This window comes from Urocitellus parryii, chromosome 3 (assembly GCF_045843805.1).
Source record: "Urocitellus parryii isolate mUroPar1 chromosome 3, mUroPar1.hap1, whole genome shotgun sequence".
Lineage (NCBI taxonomy): Eukaryota > Metazoa > Chordata > Mammalia > Rodentia > Sciuridae > Urocitellus > Urocitellus parryii.
In genome coordinates, this window is record NC_135533.1 from 19,427,112 (window position 1) to 19,441,671 (window position 14,560).

General features: G+C 40.6%; 1 protein-coding gene across 1 annotated transcript in view; it reads right to left on the reverse strand.

Moving 5' to 3' along the window:
* Lrguk (leucine rich repeats and guanylate kinase domain containing) overlaps window positions 1-12,148 on the reverse strand; it is a 67,021-nt gene extending 54,873 nt beyond the window's left edge. The window contains exons 1-4 of the mRNA XM_077796416.1: window positions 11,843-12,148; window positions 6,031-6,138; window positions 3,754-3,835; window positions 438-538 (exon numbers count right to left, since the gene is read on the reverse strand). Coding sequence (XP_077652542.1) covers window positions 438-538; window positions 3,754-3,835; window positions 6,031-6,138; window positions 11,843-12,148 — 597 coding nt within the window. The remainder of the gene's footprint in view (window positions 1-437; window positions 539-3,753; window positions 3,836-6,030; window positions 6,139-11,842) is intronic.
* Window positions 12,149-14,560: the final 2,412 nt, after the last annotated feature.

Sequence of the window (14,560 nt, forward strand, 5' to 3'; positions counted from 1 at the left end):
AAGAGCAAGTCCAGAGAACAAGAAGGAAGGTCTGAAAGCATTCTTTTTCAAAAAAGTGAATGTTGGATAAATAAATAGGGAAATGTTGGAGCCCCAAGGAAATTTGTACAGATACAAAATTTTTCATATTAAAAAAAATTACTTGCTATAATTAAATGCAATGACAATTATCTAAAAAAGGGCAGGAGGAAAACAGAAGTAAGTTAGTCCTTTGAACACTAGGTTTTAGCAAAGCTTCCTTAAAAAACTCTCTTTTTGATAGTCCATCCCCCTTTTGCAAAATAAATGATTCACAAATATTTCATTTTTATATCAATTCAGACATACTACTCCTACATGTTCTTATTTTCAAATGCTCTATTTTAGTGCTATTTTGCTTATTTAATGTATTTTGCAAACCACACAACATATGTAATTAGTGTATTGATAAAGGGTACCTTGAGATTTTTGGGTGGCTTGAAATTGAAGAATGAAGTCAGTTTATTTTGAGAAGCATTAAGTTCCAGAAGATAAGGCATGCAACTCACACAAGACAAATCTGGGGGAAATAGATACAGAATAGGTAAGCCAACAGAATAACGAGAAAAAGTCATTAAAAACAGTGATGTTACTTGAGAATATTTTTTAATTATGCTCGTCGTAAGCACATCTTAAATATTACAGATGAATGAAATGGGTAAAACCAGGAGTGTGTGAAATTAAAAAAAAAAAAGCGTGGAAATTCTATGCAGCAACAATTTAACCTTTTTTTTTCCCAGGGCTGGTCTACCTCTTCCATTCTCCCTGCTTCCAGGACCACCAATGGCCAAGGCCTCAAGCATGTTCCTGCTCATTCTCCCACAACCTGCTTATGCCTCCCTGCTTCAAAAAATTTCCAGCCTTTGAGGAAACAATGAGAAACTAAAGCCTTAGATAATCCTCTTGATAATTAGCCCCTAAATAACTGAATTAGGTCTTTTCAGAAGATTGGAAATGCCACAATTAGGAAAATCTCTTTGTTGTAAATTCAATTTTGTTTTAGTGGGACTTAATCCTAAATCTCATTAATTATTTGAAGTTATTTAAAAGCATTATTGCTATTATTTTTTTTTATTCTGGATTGTTTCAAAATTACATCTAAATTTTGCATTTTTTCCCAAGCTAATATCCTCAAACTCAAATACAGAGTAAAGGACTCTATGTGGATAGAGACTTTAATGGAAATTAGATATAAAACATACTGGTTGTTTTGCCGTTCGCTGCCATTTTGTGACAGATGCACTCAGGGTAGCAGAATGAATTAGAGAAGGAAGAGATCTAGAAGAATCCCAATAAGGGTTATGGCCTTGTGGACACCAGTAATTCATTTCTCCACATGAAAATGGTACCGAGAACAGCGACTCCTGTCCCTCTCCTTCAGAAGCACAGAAGGCGCTGTTACAACCCCTCAGAGCATGGCTCCCAGTGGGAGAATGGAACCTCTACACCAAAGCCACACGCAGTGCTTCTGCCCTTCACCAGGTGGCACAGACACAGGCAGAGACAGGGACTGGGTAGAACAATGGGGCAGCGGGCCTTTCCCTGAAGCATATGGGCAGCAGTGTGAGAGGACCTCCTGTCATCTTTCCTTCTCAAAGGGCACTGAAATGAGAAAACATCCACCAATTTCTACTTCATTTCTCTGGACTAAACCATCTCCTAAATGTAAATGGTTCTAAGAGAGATGGTACAGTAGGACATAAACACTTGGTTAGAAATTTATCAACAAACCAGGGAAGGCTGCCTGTGAGAGGAAACCTAGGGAGTAACTAACTGCTCTGTGATATGCCTCTACCTGTCCATTCTGAGCCCAGATGCATGTCAGGAATGGTCTCACCTCTATGAACTTCTACAGGGCCCCAGACTCCTGTTGGAGCAGATCTTTTTTGTGGGCAGGTAAATGCTACCAGTGAGATAAGTCTTAAAGCAGAATCAGCATCAAATACTTAAATATACACAAAGGGATGATGAGGACATTTCCTACTCTGGAGAGAGTCAATGTTTCAAAATCATTGTGGCAGAAATAATGCCTGGTCAGGAGCAGGCTGAGAGGTCCCTACTCGGTGCAGTGACCTCCTTGTCCACCAGATGGCAGGAGCACCTCATGTCTACATCAGTGGTTCTCAAAGTCTGATCTAGGACCAGCAGGACTGGTCTCACAGGGGAGCTTAGTCCAAATGTGAATTCTCAGATCCCACCCCAAATCTACTATATCTGAGGGTAGGGCCCAGGAATCTGTATTTTAACAGACCTCCCCCTCCCAGATGATTCTGATAAAAGCTGAAATTTAATAAACATCATCATAGAAAAATATACTGCAGTTGACACATAGTGGGATCTCAAACAATGGATGAATGTCAAATGGTCACATGGGAATAATGAAGGGGCTGTACAGGATCAAAGAAGACTGGTCTAGATGAAGAGGAAGGTCTCAACTGTGGACTTCTGCTCAAAAGGCTAGGATACGAAGCCAAGTCTCTTCCCTTGCTGAAAAGCCAAGTACTTTCCTATGGCCAAAGCCTCCCCCTGCTCTGTGATTTCTTATCTAGAAAATGAAATCAATCTTGGAAATATGGGGTAGGTGGAGCACTCCTATCCATAACACAAAAAGTCCTTCTGATGATATGATTAATCATCATCTGGAATTTACTTTAACATAACCCTGGGAAGGGGGACAGGGAGGTATAGATGAAACAAGATTGGCCATGGGCTGATAACTACTGAACCTCAATACTCATTCCAGTGTTCTATTTATGCACTTGTTTGTAATTTTCCACAATAGTTTTATAAAGACTGACAAAGATTATTGAAAAGTCTTCTTAAAACAATAGCATTTTAAAAATTAAAAGAGGCTGGAATATTTCTTAGCCCTTGAAAGGGGTAGATTTTAATTATTAGAATCACACGTGGGGTTAACAAAGAAAGAACATGAAACAGAGAAGACCACATCAGGAACATTCTAATTGTCATTTTTTAAAAAAAAAAAGAAGGTAAGAGAAGCAAGTACAAAGAAAATCAGTGGAGAAAGCAGGTCAGAAATAATGATTTGCTTACTTCTCTAGGAGTTTAAAGGGAAAAGCGCACACTGTTAACATCAAATAAGATCAGAAAATCAGAAAGGAGGATCAAGCGTTGAAAATATATGACAACTGTAGTACTAATTTCATTAAATGTGAACAAGGTATCATAACAAATATATAGAACTACAAATGATGGAGTTGAAAGAATCAATAAACACAGAGAGACAGCCAAAAGAGAGAGAAAATACATTTGTGAATCCCCAGGGCTCAAATAATAATAAAAGTAGCTAGCCAGGATTAAAATATCAATGCAAAAGCAAAGCAAAGAAAATAATGTATTAGAGGGAAGAAAATATGAATTCATGGGTACTAAATTACTAAGAGAAGTAAAGAACAGGGAATCATCAAGCATACAGGAAGTATTGAAGAGGTAATGATCAACCTCTTACAAGGATAAAAGTGAACATTCCACTTCATTCTCTAAAGCATCACTGAGTGCATCTCAACCCTATCTTAATATTGTAGATTTTAGCCTTTTTCTTCATTTTCAGTCATTGATGCCTGGGGTGGGGGACGTGGAAAGCAAAGGATCAACATGTCAACTGAGCTACAAGTTACTATATCAAGCTTAGTGTTATTAAACTATATTGCATACTGCAACATTTACATTTTCAAATAATTTAGTAATCAATCTACCAGAATGACAATCACATACCTCCAATTTTATTTGCTGAAAGATCCAACTTCTGTAGGTGGACGTAGCCACATAGAATACTAACGTCGATTAAATCACAGCCCTGAGGAAATCAAGGTGAAAAAGACTTTAACAGGTTAGTTCTTGGCCTTCCAAATTTCTTTCAAAAGTCTGGAAGAAATTCGCAAACAAAATCTGAGGTCTACTATTAATAGGATCTCAAAAAAGACAACAGACCCCATTAAAAAAATAATAAGACTACATTCCTCTGGAAAAAATAATAGCTTAGGAAAACAGTGGTATTAGCAAGAACGAATACAACATGAAAAGGCAAATTAAAGCAGTGTTCGTGGAGACCTTTAGCACAGAGTTTTATATTTAAAAAAATAGCAATAAAGACAAAGCTTTTATCTAGTAGAAGAAAAAGCAATGCCTAGAATTTAAATTAAGTTTTAAAGAGAGTTCACGTCTAATCGGAAGATCATTAATAACAATACTACCTACATTTTCACAGGTTCATTTTCAAAGCTCTTTCCCAATAATCTCAAGGATGAAACACATCTCTGAGATCTGAAGGGCAGATTATTGCCAATTTAGAGATGAGGAATGAAAGGTACAAAGAGGTATGTAAGTAACCTGAAATTACAAAGCCAGGTAGAAAGAAGCAGCATTCCAGTTTTCTGAGTCCTGGCACAAAATTGGATCTAGGAAACTGGTGTTTCTAGGGAACTCCAAGTGAGATTAGGAAATTTGATCCTGTGGAACAATGATTTACACTTTTGGTTTATGTCATATCATCAGAGTCAGAAAAAAAAAACAAACAAGCAATGAAGTCATTGTAAGCAAATTCTCATGTAGAATAACAATTGTTTAAGAAAGGCTGCTCCACAAGTAATAAATAAATACTGAATGGTTACTATGTGTAAGACATCATTGTGGGGAGCTGGCATGATGAGAAATGGAATAGAGCTATATTGGGCCCTTAAGAAATGTATGATTTGGGCAGGAGAGAAGATATGTACACAAGTAACAGGAGAAAGCGAAAAATAACGTGCGACCTAAGTGAGACTTGGGGGAGGTGAGGAATCACTGAACCAGAAAGTGTATTCAGCAAGACAGGTTATTAAGGCCAAGTAATTCAACATGCAATATCTCAAATGTAAGGAGGTCAGTGGCAAAATAAGTTAAACTTCAGTCCCTTCAGTTGAAATAAGATTTAAAGGATTGCCTTTTTTTTTTTCTTGGTAGATCAATTTAAGGCAAGGCACTACATACATAAGGAGAATATTGATTGAAAGGGACCCGTGGGGGGAGGTAATGGCTGCTGGAATCATGCCATTGCAGTGCCTAACAGTGCGAGAAGCCTAGGGTGCTCCCCATATGTTATTGCCTGGCTGGCTGAGTCTTACATAAATGTTATAAAGTGACAAGAGTAAAAGATTACAGCCTTAATAGGCTGACCTCGAAGGACACGCCATGAAATGAGCACAGGTGAAAACAGCTTAACAGTCTTTAGTTTTACTAATTCAAATCCAAGACAGACCGGCCTTGCCATGAGTGAGCCGGCCACGGCGCTGAAGTCAACTGTCAAGGTGCTGTCTTCACCTACGATCTGTATTTACTCTGCGGATCTCCAAAGAATAGCTAATGCTTTATCACATAAGGAAGCAAAAAGAGCGAGATTCCTAGGACTGTGGCAAAAGGATGAGAAAAGAGGCTGAACTCCGAGCAGTCTGCTCCCACAGCCCCTCCTAGGATGAATCTGGAGCCAAGACTCTGGGCCACTCTATGACTAGGGTTGAAATCTTGAAAAGTGATGAATAAGAATAGATTTTTTTTCTTCAATGATAGGTATTTTGGGAGAAGTAAAATATAGCTCAAAGCTACTTATTTCTTGACATGCTTAGGAGGGGAAGTCAATATCAAAATCCTTGGTTCCCGTGGATTCAGATATAAATGTTAATGCTTCTTTCACTGATCAGAGAGAAAAATTCTTAAAGATTCTGGTTTTACAGAATCAAATTCAACTTCTTGGAAAGAAATCATTGATTACTATAACACAGGCTACTTAAGATGAAAGAAATAGAGTGTGAAGAGACTGGAAATGAAGGAATTGGGGAGCTAATGCCTGACCTGACCAGTGCTCTTTGAAGTCTGATATTTACATAATTATCTCATCATTCATCTTCATCAAATGCTAAGCCCTGAGATTCTCTGTCACCATCACATCTCTGAGCACCAAAGAAAATGGACCTGGTCTCGGCAGTGTCACGCCAGTGACCATCCCATCACACTCACTGATAAAGTCAGGTTGAGATAGACCTGCTCGGTCCCCGGGCCTGAGCGCCCCAATTCATGGAGGGCCTTGGCCACAGCCTCCTCTCTCAGGACCCCATCAAATTCCTCCTGCAAAATGACAAAGAGGCAGACAAAGAAAGGATTCTCATTAGAAAAGAAACAATTTGTCTTGTCATATCTAAAATTTATTTAGCATATTATAGAGCCAGTCCTGTGCCCTCTACAACCTACCACCCCCAAAGAAAATTCTATGTTGAACACATACACATACTAGGTATAATTAAATACATATCTACCAGATTAATATTTTTATTGCCACTGATTTTTCAGGTGTTCTCTTGTACTAGGCATTCAAAGTTGAGTGAACACACAGTGGCTGTAGAAGGAAGCACCACCATCAGTAGTAATGGCAGCCACTGAGAGAGTGGTCCCCAATGCAGGCACTGTGTGTGAGTTCAGTCACCCTTCCATCAATCCTCAGGCAGGTATTCTTACCTCCATCTAACAGATGAAGAAACTGAGGTTCAGAGGTTACCTTGCATGAAACTGTAGACAGTATGCAACAGAGCTGAAATGACCTAAATCTGTCTGACCCCGGCAATTCTATACTTAACTACCTACCCACACCCCAAAGAATGGTTACATCAAATGAAGTAAAGTATTTCTCTAAATTTGGTATTCTTACTGTAGAAAGCAGGTCCTCAGTTCACTTCCCATTGGCCAATTTTGCTAGATTAATATAATTTGCAAGATATAGTAAAAGGTATATTAAAGGATGACAATCCTTTTCACAAGGAGGTTGATCCTTGATCCATACACATCTCATGGACCAAATGGTAGCCAGAAATGCCTTTGCCCCAATAATGACAACAGAAGAGCTAACATGCAGGTCAGTGTCATGTTTGTGCTGACTTCAATTCCATAATGACCAATGCATTAACATTGAGCAAAGCACAACAGAAAATACAGTAACCATGTAAGTCACACTGATGTACCTATGAGTAGCATATTAACCACAATAGCAAAATATCCTTTTTCTGGATCTTCCATTTAATTCAGGAGCCCACAGTGCAGCTGAGGCTGGGAATACTGAGGACAAGAGAATAGGTCCATGCACATATTGCCCATGTGAAGACAGCACACGAGCTTTGTAACTGGGCAGGTGTGGCCAAACCACAGTTCTGCCATTTTGGCTATGTGACTTTGGGGAGGTCAAGTTTTCGCAGAGTTTTATGTCTTCATTTATTAGTAGGAAGTGTTCTTTTCTTTGAAGGAGTTCTGAACATGCCACTCCAAAGTACGCTGCTTTGGTATATGGATTATTTGGAGCTAAAGGTGCTTGAAAACAGCATAGGCAAGGAGGGGCGCTCTCCAAATTCCTTTTATCTACCAAAGACAGATCCTCCTGAAGGAACTCAATTGTCATGAATCCCTCCCTGGGAGTTGCTCCAACCAGAGAAGACTGACCCTTCTCACAGGAGAGGAGAAGAGAGCTGACACCACACTTTGTCACAGCTAGCTTACCTCCTGGGTTCTGCAAGAGCCATGCAGCTTTCCGGAAAAGCATTCACTCTCCTCTAAGTGGCCTACAGCCTCCTCCCCTTCCCCTGTAAACACGGCATTTAAACTCTCAAATCTCACTGTTTGGGGGAGGGTATTCCCTTTGGTTAGTTCCTATGATGCCCCCACACATGTAATATTAAAATTGATAAATCTATATGCTGATTTCCAGTTCATCTACCTGTTGTCAGCTTATCTCATAGGCCCTGCTATCAAACCTGGAAGGTAGGAGGGAAAGCTTTTCCTCTCCTGTGTCTAGTGTTTGGGGGAGAATGAAAAAAGAACGTATATAACATTCTTAGTGTAGTGCCTGGAACCCAGCAAGTGTCCCCACTAAATGACAGCTGCTGTATTTGGTTGATGTCAGAAATTCCACATCTTAATATTTCACTCATCCATACCAACCAACCTGTTCACAAAAGGGAAGCTATTTCTTTCTAAATAGAGTGGCAATGTCTTCTGTAAGGCCCAGGAAGGAATGGAGACAGGAGAATATTAACTCCTGTCCCAAACTTTCTACCTGGATGCTTAAGTTCATCTGTCCCATCATACCCCCATTCCCTGAAAATGGGATGCCATTCCATCCTTCCTACAGTAGGTAGATGCCTGTCTTTTGAGGTCACTGTGACAGGGAGATGGGCCACTCTGTAGGCATTTCCCCAGATTCCCCAGGCAAGACTGCCCAGCAACCTCCTCGCATGTCCTTTGAGGTTCCCATAATTTGGCCCTACCATGCTTTCCTCAGATAAGCAAAGAGAATGAGAACTCTACCGGCCTCTTCCCCCATAATCCATCAGTGGCAGAACCTACGTCCACGTTCCTGAGACTCTTCCTTGCCTTGGTTCCCCATTATATAGCTCTTCTTTCTTCTCCTACTTCTCTGACCAGCCTTTTCCACTTTCACTCCTTGATTCTTCTTCCTCTGCCTGTCACTAAAATTACTATAGCCCTAGGATTCTGTTCCTGGTCATTCCCTTCCCTTCCCTTGTCTTCCCTGATGACCTCTTAGGCTTCCATGCAAAATGTCCCCAAGTCATCTACTCTGAGACCACTCCCCTGATTTTCAGTCATTTGGCTCCTAGATCTACCTCCTTAATGCACAGCTCCACCTGTCCCTGATTCCTATGGTGATGGTGACCCGTAGGCCCAGCACTCTTCCCAGACCACTGACATTCAATTAGTAACTATCCCAGCTTAAATATCTTGCAACCTTTCCTCTTTACCTTCCTTTGCATTCCCACTGCCATTGCCTTAATCCAGACTCTTCTAGACACTGCTAGAATCTTCTTACCGTCTTACCAACCTCTCATCTAACCCCAACTGGCCATCAGAGCAGTTCCCCACTGCTTAGAGTATCAAGTCTGTGCAGCAGCAGAGAGCCCTCCACACTGGCCCTGCCACGGCTGCTGCGTCTGCTCTCACCTGGAACCCTCAGTAGGAAGCTGCTCCACGCACACCTTTCACCAAACAGGAGATATGGTGTATGATCCAACAGAGGCTGAGTGCTAGGATTCCCTCACATGCTCACCTCACTTCCAGAGCAGAGATCATGTATGTCCTCCATCATTTTCTCACCTTCCTCTACCATTACTGTTGCTATTATTTACTGCATCTTTTAATTTCTTGAGATCCTATGCTATATACCTTACTGTTTATATTTATTATATTTTGTTATAGTTAATTATGTTGTATCATATTTAATAGAGTCTCTCATTAAATTTGGTGTTCATAACTATCCCATGAGTAGGCATTTTTACCCACATTCAGTTACAGACAAAGTGCGGTTTTCATGCATCAGATTTGGGGACCTGACATTTCTGCTTTACACAGTCAGAGGGCTTCTTATATAGCAATCATCTCATTGATGTTTGTTCGATGAAGTCAAACTCATTAAAACCTTGGGCTGGGGATACAGCTTAGTTGGTAGAGTGCTTATGTCATATGCACAAGGCCCTGGGTTCAATCCCCAGCACCACATACACAACCTCTTAATAGACTCTACTAAGCAGATAAAAACATGTAAAACTTTATTCTATTTACAAAGTATAAGTGATATATTAGGTTAAGCATTTTACAGATAGCATCTCACTTAATTCTCACAATTCCCTTAATATAATCCTCATGTTATGCATGAGTCAGAAACAGGTTAAGTAACTTGGTCAAGATCTCACACTACCAAAACACTAAACCAAACCTCAAACACAAATCTGTCATTCCAAAAGCACTGCTTTGAGCAGCTGGACTGTACTGCTTCCCTTAAATTCATAAGGACTTCTGAAATTTGAGGCTAATTGCAATGATAGGCACTCAATAGTCATTGTGACCATGTTAGCATTACAACTCAATCAGGCTAAGACATGGAAAATAAATCATGGAGAATGAATGGCCAAATGTTTCTTTTTAAAACTTTTTAGTTCATTCAGCACATTAAAATTTAAACAATACTATGAAAAGTCAAAATAGAATGTGAGGACCCAAAATAAATATTAATGCTTCGAACATAAATGGAAGAAATAATGAACTTTTTCTAAACACATTCTACAAGCCGAAAAGGAATAACTAGTTCAAGTCAACTCCTTCTATGGCTTGTTAATGGCATACTGAAGACAGATTAACATTGGTACTAATGAACCCCATAGCTGAAGAGCATGTGTTAATTAGAATAATAAAGTATACTGGTGGTTCATTTGTGAATTCCTCTGGGATGGAAGCTGGTGGAAACCATACAAACATTTCAAAGTTGCAAAAACACTGCTACAGTTTTGCAACAGTTATTGTTAAAGGTGGCAAACAAAGTAAATCAACAAAATATGAACAAAGTAATAACTTTCTACAATCAATTTATTTAAGCAAGACTAAATTGCTAACTAGCATAAGTAGAAGGAAGTAGAAGAAAAATAAAATGGGGGATATTAAAGTTGGAAAACACTGCCAATTGTTCAAAGTGAATAGAAAAAGGACATTACTAAAGAAGAGGAACCCAAGTGAAGGAAGAATGTGAACAATTAATAGTAGAACCAGTAATATGCAGGCTAGAGAGGGGAGAATGAGAAGAAATAAGACAAAGGAAGGAGTTTGTGAAAGGGAACAGTCATTAACAGAGAAACATGTCTAGCTCCAAGGAAGAACAGTGACTAGGGAAAGATACAAAGATGCTAAGAGGGAAAGTAAGAAGAATACACAGAATGGAGATATTGGAAACATTCTATTTCCAATTATGTGTACTTCTAGAAAGAATCTGAAGCACTTTATATTATGAAGGAAGAGGAAAAGGGAAAGAAAATATAAAGAAAATTATTGAAATTAGGAAATATATTGATTCTGAGTCTCCTGGTAGCCAAAACCAAGAGGGGAAACCTAACTGTGTATTGAAAAGAAAACAAATCCATTTGTTTTCGAAAAAAAAAAGTAAAGAATTTATTAGAAGCCAAGAGAAGAAAATGATCTGATGAGAAATGAAAAGGAACAAGAAGGCTAAGAGGGGAACAGGAAGCTAGTGGAAGAAAGAAACTGGGAGATGGACAAAAGAAGTATTGTAGAGAAGGGAATTTGTATTGATGTGAAAGGTGAAGCCACCGCTCCAAGTAATATAGGTGAAAATGTTGGGAAGGCTCTGCACATTGGTGAAATACGCCCCAGTAAGCTGGATGTTTGAACATTCTACACTTTTCACCTCTCCCCCCCCTCCCCCGCCTCATTCACTCACATAAGGCATATGTCCCTGGCAGTAATACATGAAAGTTTTAACTCGTTTTAAGTCACTTAGTGTTTGAGGGAGCACTTAGATTACTTCAAGAGAGTAACCCCACAACCCGGGGGAAAGTGCGAGCGTACTTCACACAGTCCCGGGAAACAGGTCAGCTGCTGGGGAAGCCAGAGATGAATTCTGCCTATTCACAATAAGGCAATCATTTTGTCCAGGTGTGATTTTGAAAACGTTAAAGCCCTAACCCTCATTCAAATACATACTTCTTTTCGTAACGATGCTATATGTAACTTGACTCCTAAGAAATCAAATACGTCAACGAAAAAGAAAGATGTTTGGTGATAGTTCACGCAGCGGGTGGAGAAACGGGTAACAGAAATGAGAAGCGAAGAGCGGGACTCTGCGCCCTCCTGAAGGGGCGCTGGAGCCCGGGTGCAGGGCCGAGCCCGGGGCTGGTGAGGGGTGCGCGGGGAGCCGCCGAGGCAGCGGCAGGGCCTGACGGCTGGAGAGGGAGGCAGGGAGGGAGGGGCAGGGGAGAAGGCACACCTCCAAATTCAGCATTTCGGACTCGGAGGACTCCTCGGATTCCCCTTCTCCCTCGGGCTCGCCCTGGTAGTCTTCTCCTTCCGCCTCCGACTCCTGGTAGCGGTGAATGAGCTGCTGGAGAAGGTAGGAGGAGTCTTTGCTGAAAGTGCTTTTCTGTTTCTGCCCCATGGGGAAAGAAGACCAACAAGGATAGCGCCCTTTTTCTGAGTGCAGCATCACCGACGGGGATCCAGTTCGTAAACTGTTGAAGGCTCTCTGGAGAGAAGGCGCTCTCGGTCCCTGGGGACCTCCCTCGGAGGCCGCCATCTTGTTTGGCGGAGTTGCCTAGGAGACTAACGCCGGGGGCGCGGCGCCGCAAGGGATCCTGGGGGCTGTAGTCCCCGCGCTGCCGCGCGTGCTCGCCTTCCTCCCGCGCGGCCGCTCGCCTTGGTTTTGAGTTCTTTTTATCTGCATTTTTCTATTATTCTTCTCTTTTTAGCCCGTTCAGTTCAGTCACTGGCTTTGTTTCTTTTTGTGTGTCTCCTCTTTTCGCCACCCTCCTCCTTTTGTCTCCACCTGTCTCTCTTCCCTCCTAGAAGCCCCTCTCAGAGCTTTTTTTTACATCTCACATTTGATCACACGTGGGCCTCTTGTCCCGCTTGGTTCACAAAGGGCCCTTTCTTCAGAATCTTACTTTAGAAGGCTTTGATGTCCCCATATCACTAAAATTTAACCGTGTGCACAGTGTGGGGCGAGGAGATGAGGGTGTGCATTAGTGGAATCGAAGGCATGACTCCTGTTCGTGTGGTTTAATTGTGGATAATAAAGAGAAACTACCAGCAGACTTCTGAGAACTAACTTGCAATTAATTTAATCTCCCCAACCTCAAATCATAAGCTCTGTCTGTCCTTGGGGAGAAAAACTGGTAGTGGTCTGGCCATCCAAACAGAGAGAGGAAAAAGAATGGCTGTCAAATGGAGGCTGAATCTGAGAGCCTCCGAAAAGCTATTAGCATCCCATAAATAATTGTATTAGTCAAGTGACCTGCATTGGTAATTATTTGATTCTTGTTGCATAGTATCCCTTTGCAGTTTTATAAAATACTCTTGCAAGATTACAAAGCATGCTTCTGTGCTAGTGTGATTTTATGTGACCCAAATCCCATAGCCTTAAGCTCCACAAAGTAGACACTCCATAGAAAAGCAGGATGAAAATTATAGTAACCATTATTGCCATAGTGATGACAATAGAGATCCTTGCAGGGAAGTTGCCCTCATCCTCCTGGCCTTACAGGGCCTTTTCTCCACGCTTCAGTGACAGCAGTTGCAAATACAAAATGATCCTGTCAATGGCTGTCAGGGGAGAAGGAGAAAAAATCCTTATGGACACCAGCCATTGACTATTCTCTTTCTCAGTGCTTGAGGGACCGTTAAAACTGACATAAAGCTTTCAGAATTACCTTCCTTCATTATCTTGCTAGTCATAAATGTAAAGGCCACAGTGAAAGTATCTCTACTAGGCTCATCTTGCTTCTTGCTTATTTTTTCTTTCTGGTAGTAAAGATTCCTCCAAGGGATTTCTCTCTACCCTCTCCCCCAAACTGACACAGGGAAAAGGGGAGCAGAAAGTATAAAAATACAAACCTTTTGTTGTTGTTATTGTTTTCTACAACAATCAGCATTTCTAGCAAACCAGCTTTGCAGTCTCCATCTATCAGGAAAGGTGTCTTAAGGTAGAGCTAGTTATGTCATGTCAAAGAATAATTTCAAAAAGTAAAAAAAAAAAAAAAAACCATGATTCTCATATAAAAGATAGAATAAAACACATGTGAAAGATTCTGTATAACTCATTAAATAATGAGGGAATGAGATGGTAATGGTATTCAGAATCTACCAGGAAAGACATTCTGAAATGATCTGGCTAAGTTACAAAATTTGTTAATGCCCTACAGCACCAGAAAACAGCATTTGCGTAATATATTTCTAGGTGTTTGATTTCTTTTCAGCTTCATATCTACCTCATTTTTTTTTCCCATTTTGATAGATGAAGTCGCGGAGGCTCAGGGAGTTAAATTACTGACCCAAAACCACATGATGGTGCTGAAATCCAGAGCTAGAGTGACCAACTCCACAAACTTTGTAGGTGGGAAAAAAAAATGTGAGGCAAGATAGAGCTAGTGGTCTCAGAAGAAAACGAAAACAAACCAGTCAAGGTTCTTAAGAACAAATAAAATAATTCACACTTTTTTTTTTTTTTTTTTTTTTAGTACAGAGGATTGAACAACTGAGGGGCACTTGTCCACTGAGCCGCATCCCCAGCCCTATTTTGTATTTTATTTAGTGACAGAGTCTCACTGAATTGCTTAGCTGAGGCTGGCTTTGAACTCGCGATCCTCCTGTCTCAGCCTCCAGAGCCCCTGGGATTAGAGGCATGTGCCGCTGTACCCAGTTCAGAATCACTTTTTCGTAGAGATTAGATCGTGTAAGAATCGAAAGGGATCTATAAGTCCATCTTAAAACCACGTCTTTCTTTTACAGAAGAAATTGATGGCCCTTGAGGGACAATGACGTGCCCCAAATTGCCTGACTTGTTAGCCACAGAGTACTATTAGAGTCTAGACTGCTTGCCTTCTGTCTTCATTCTTGGTAGTTCACCAGTATGTTCCCGAGGTTGGAATGTTTCTATAAGAATTCTGACTTTGAAATATTGGACATGAAAACAGAAGGCTTATGTCTCTAT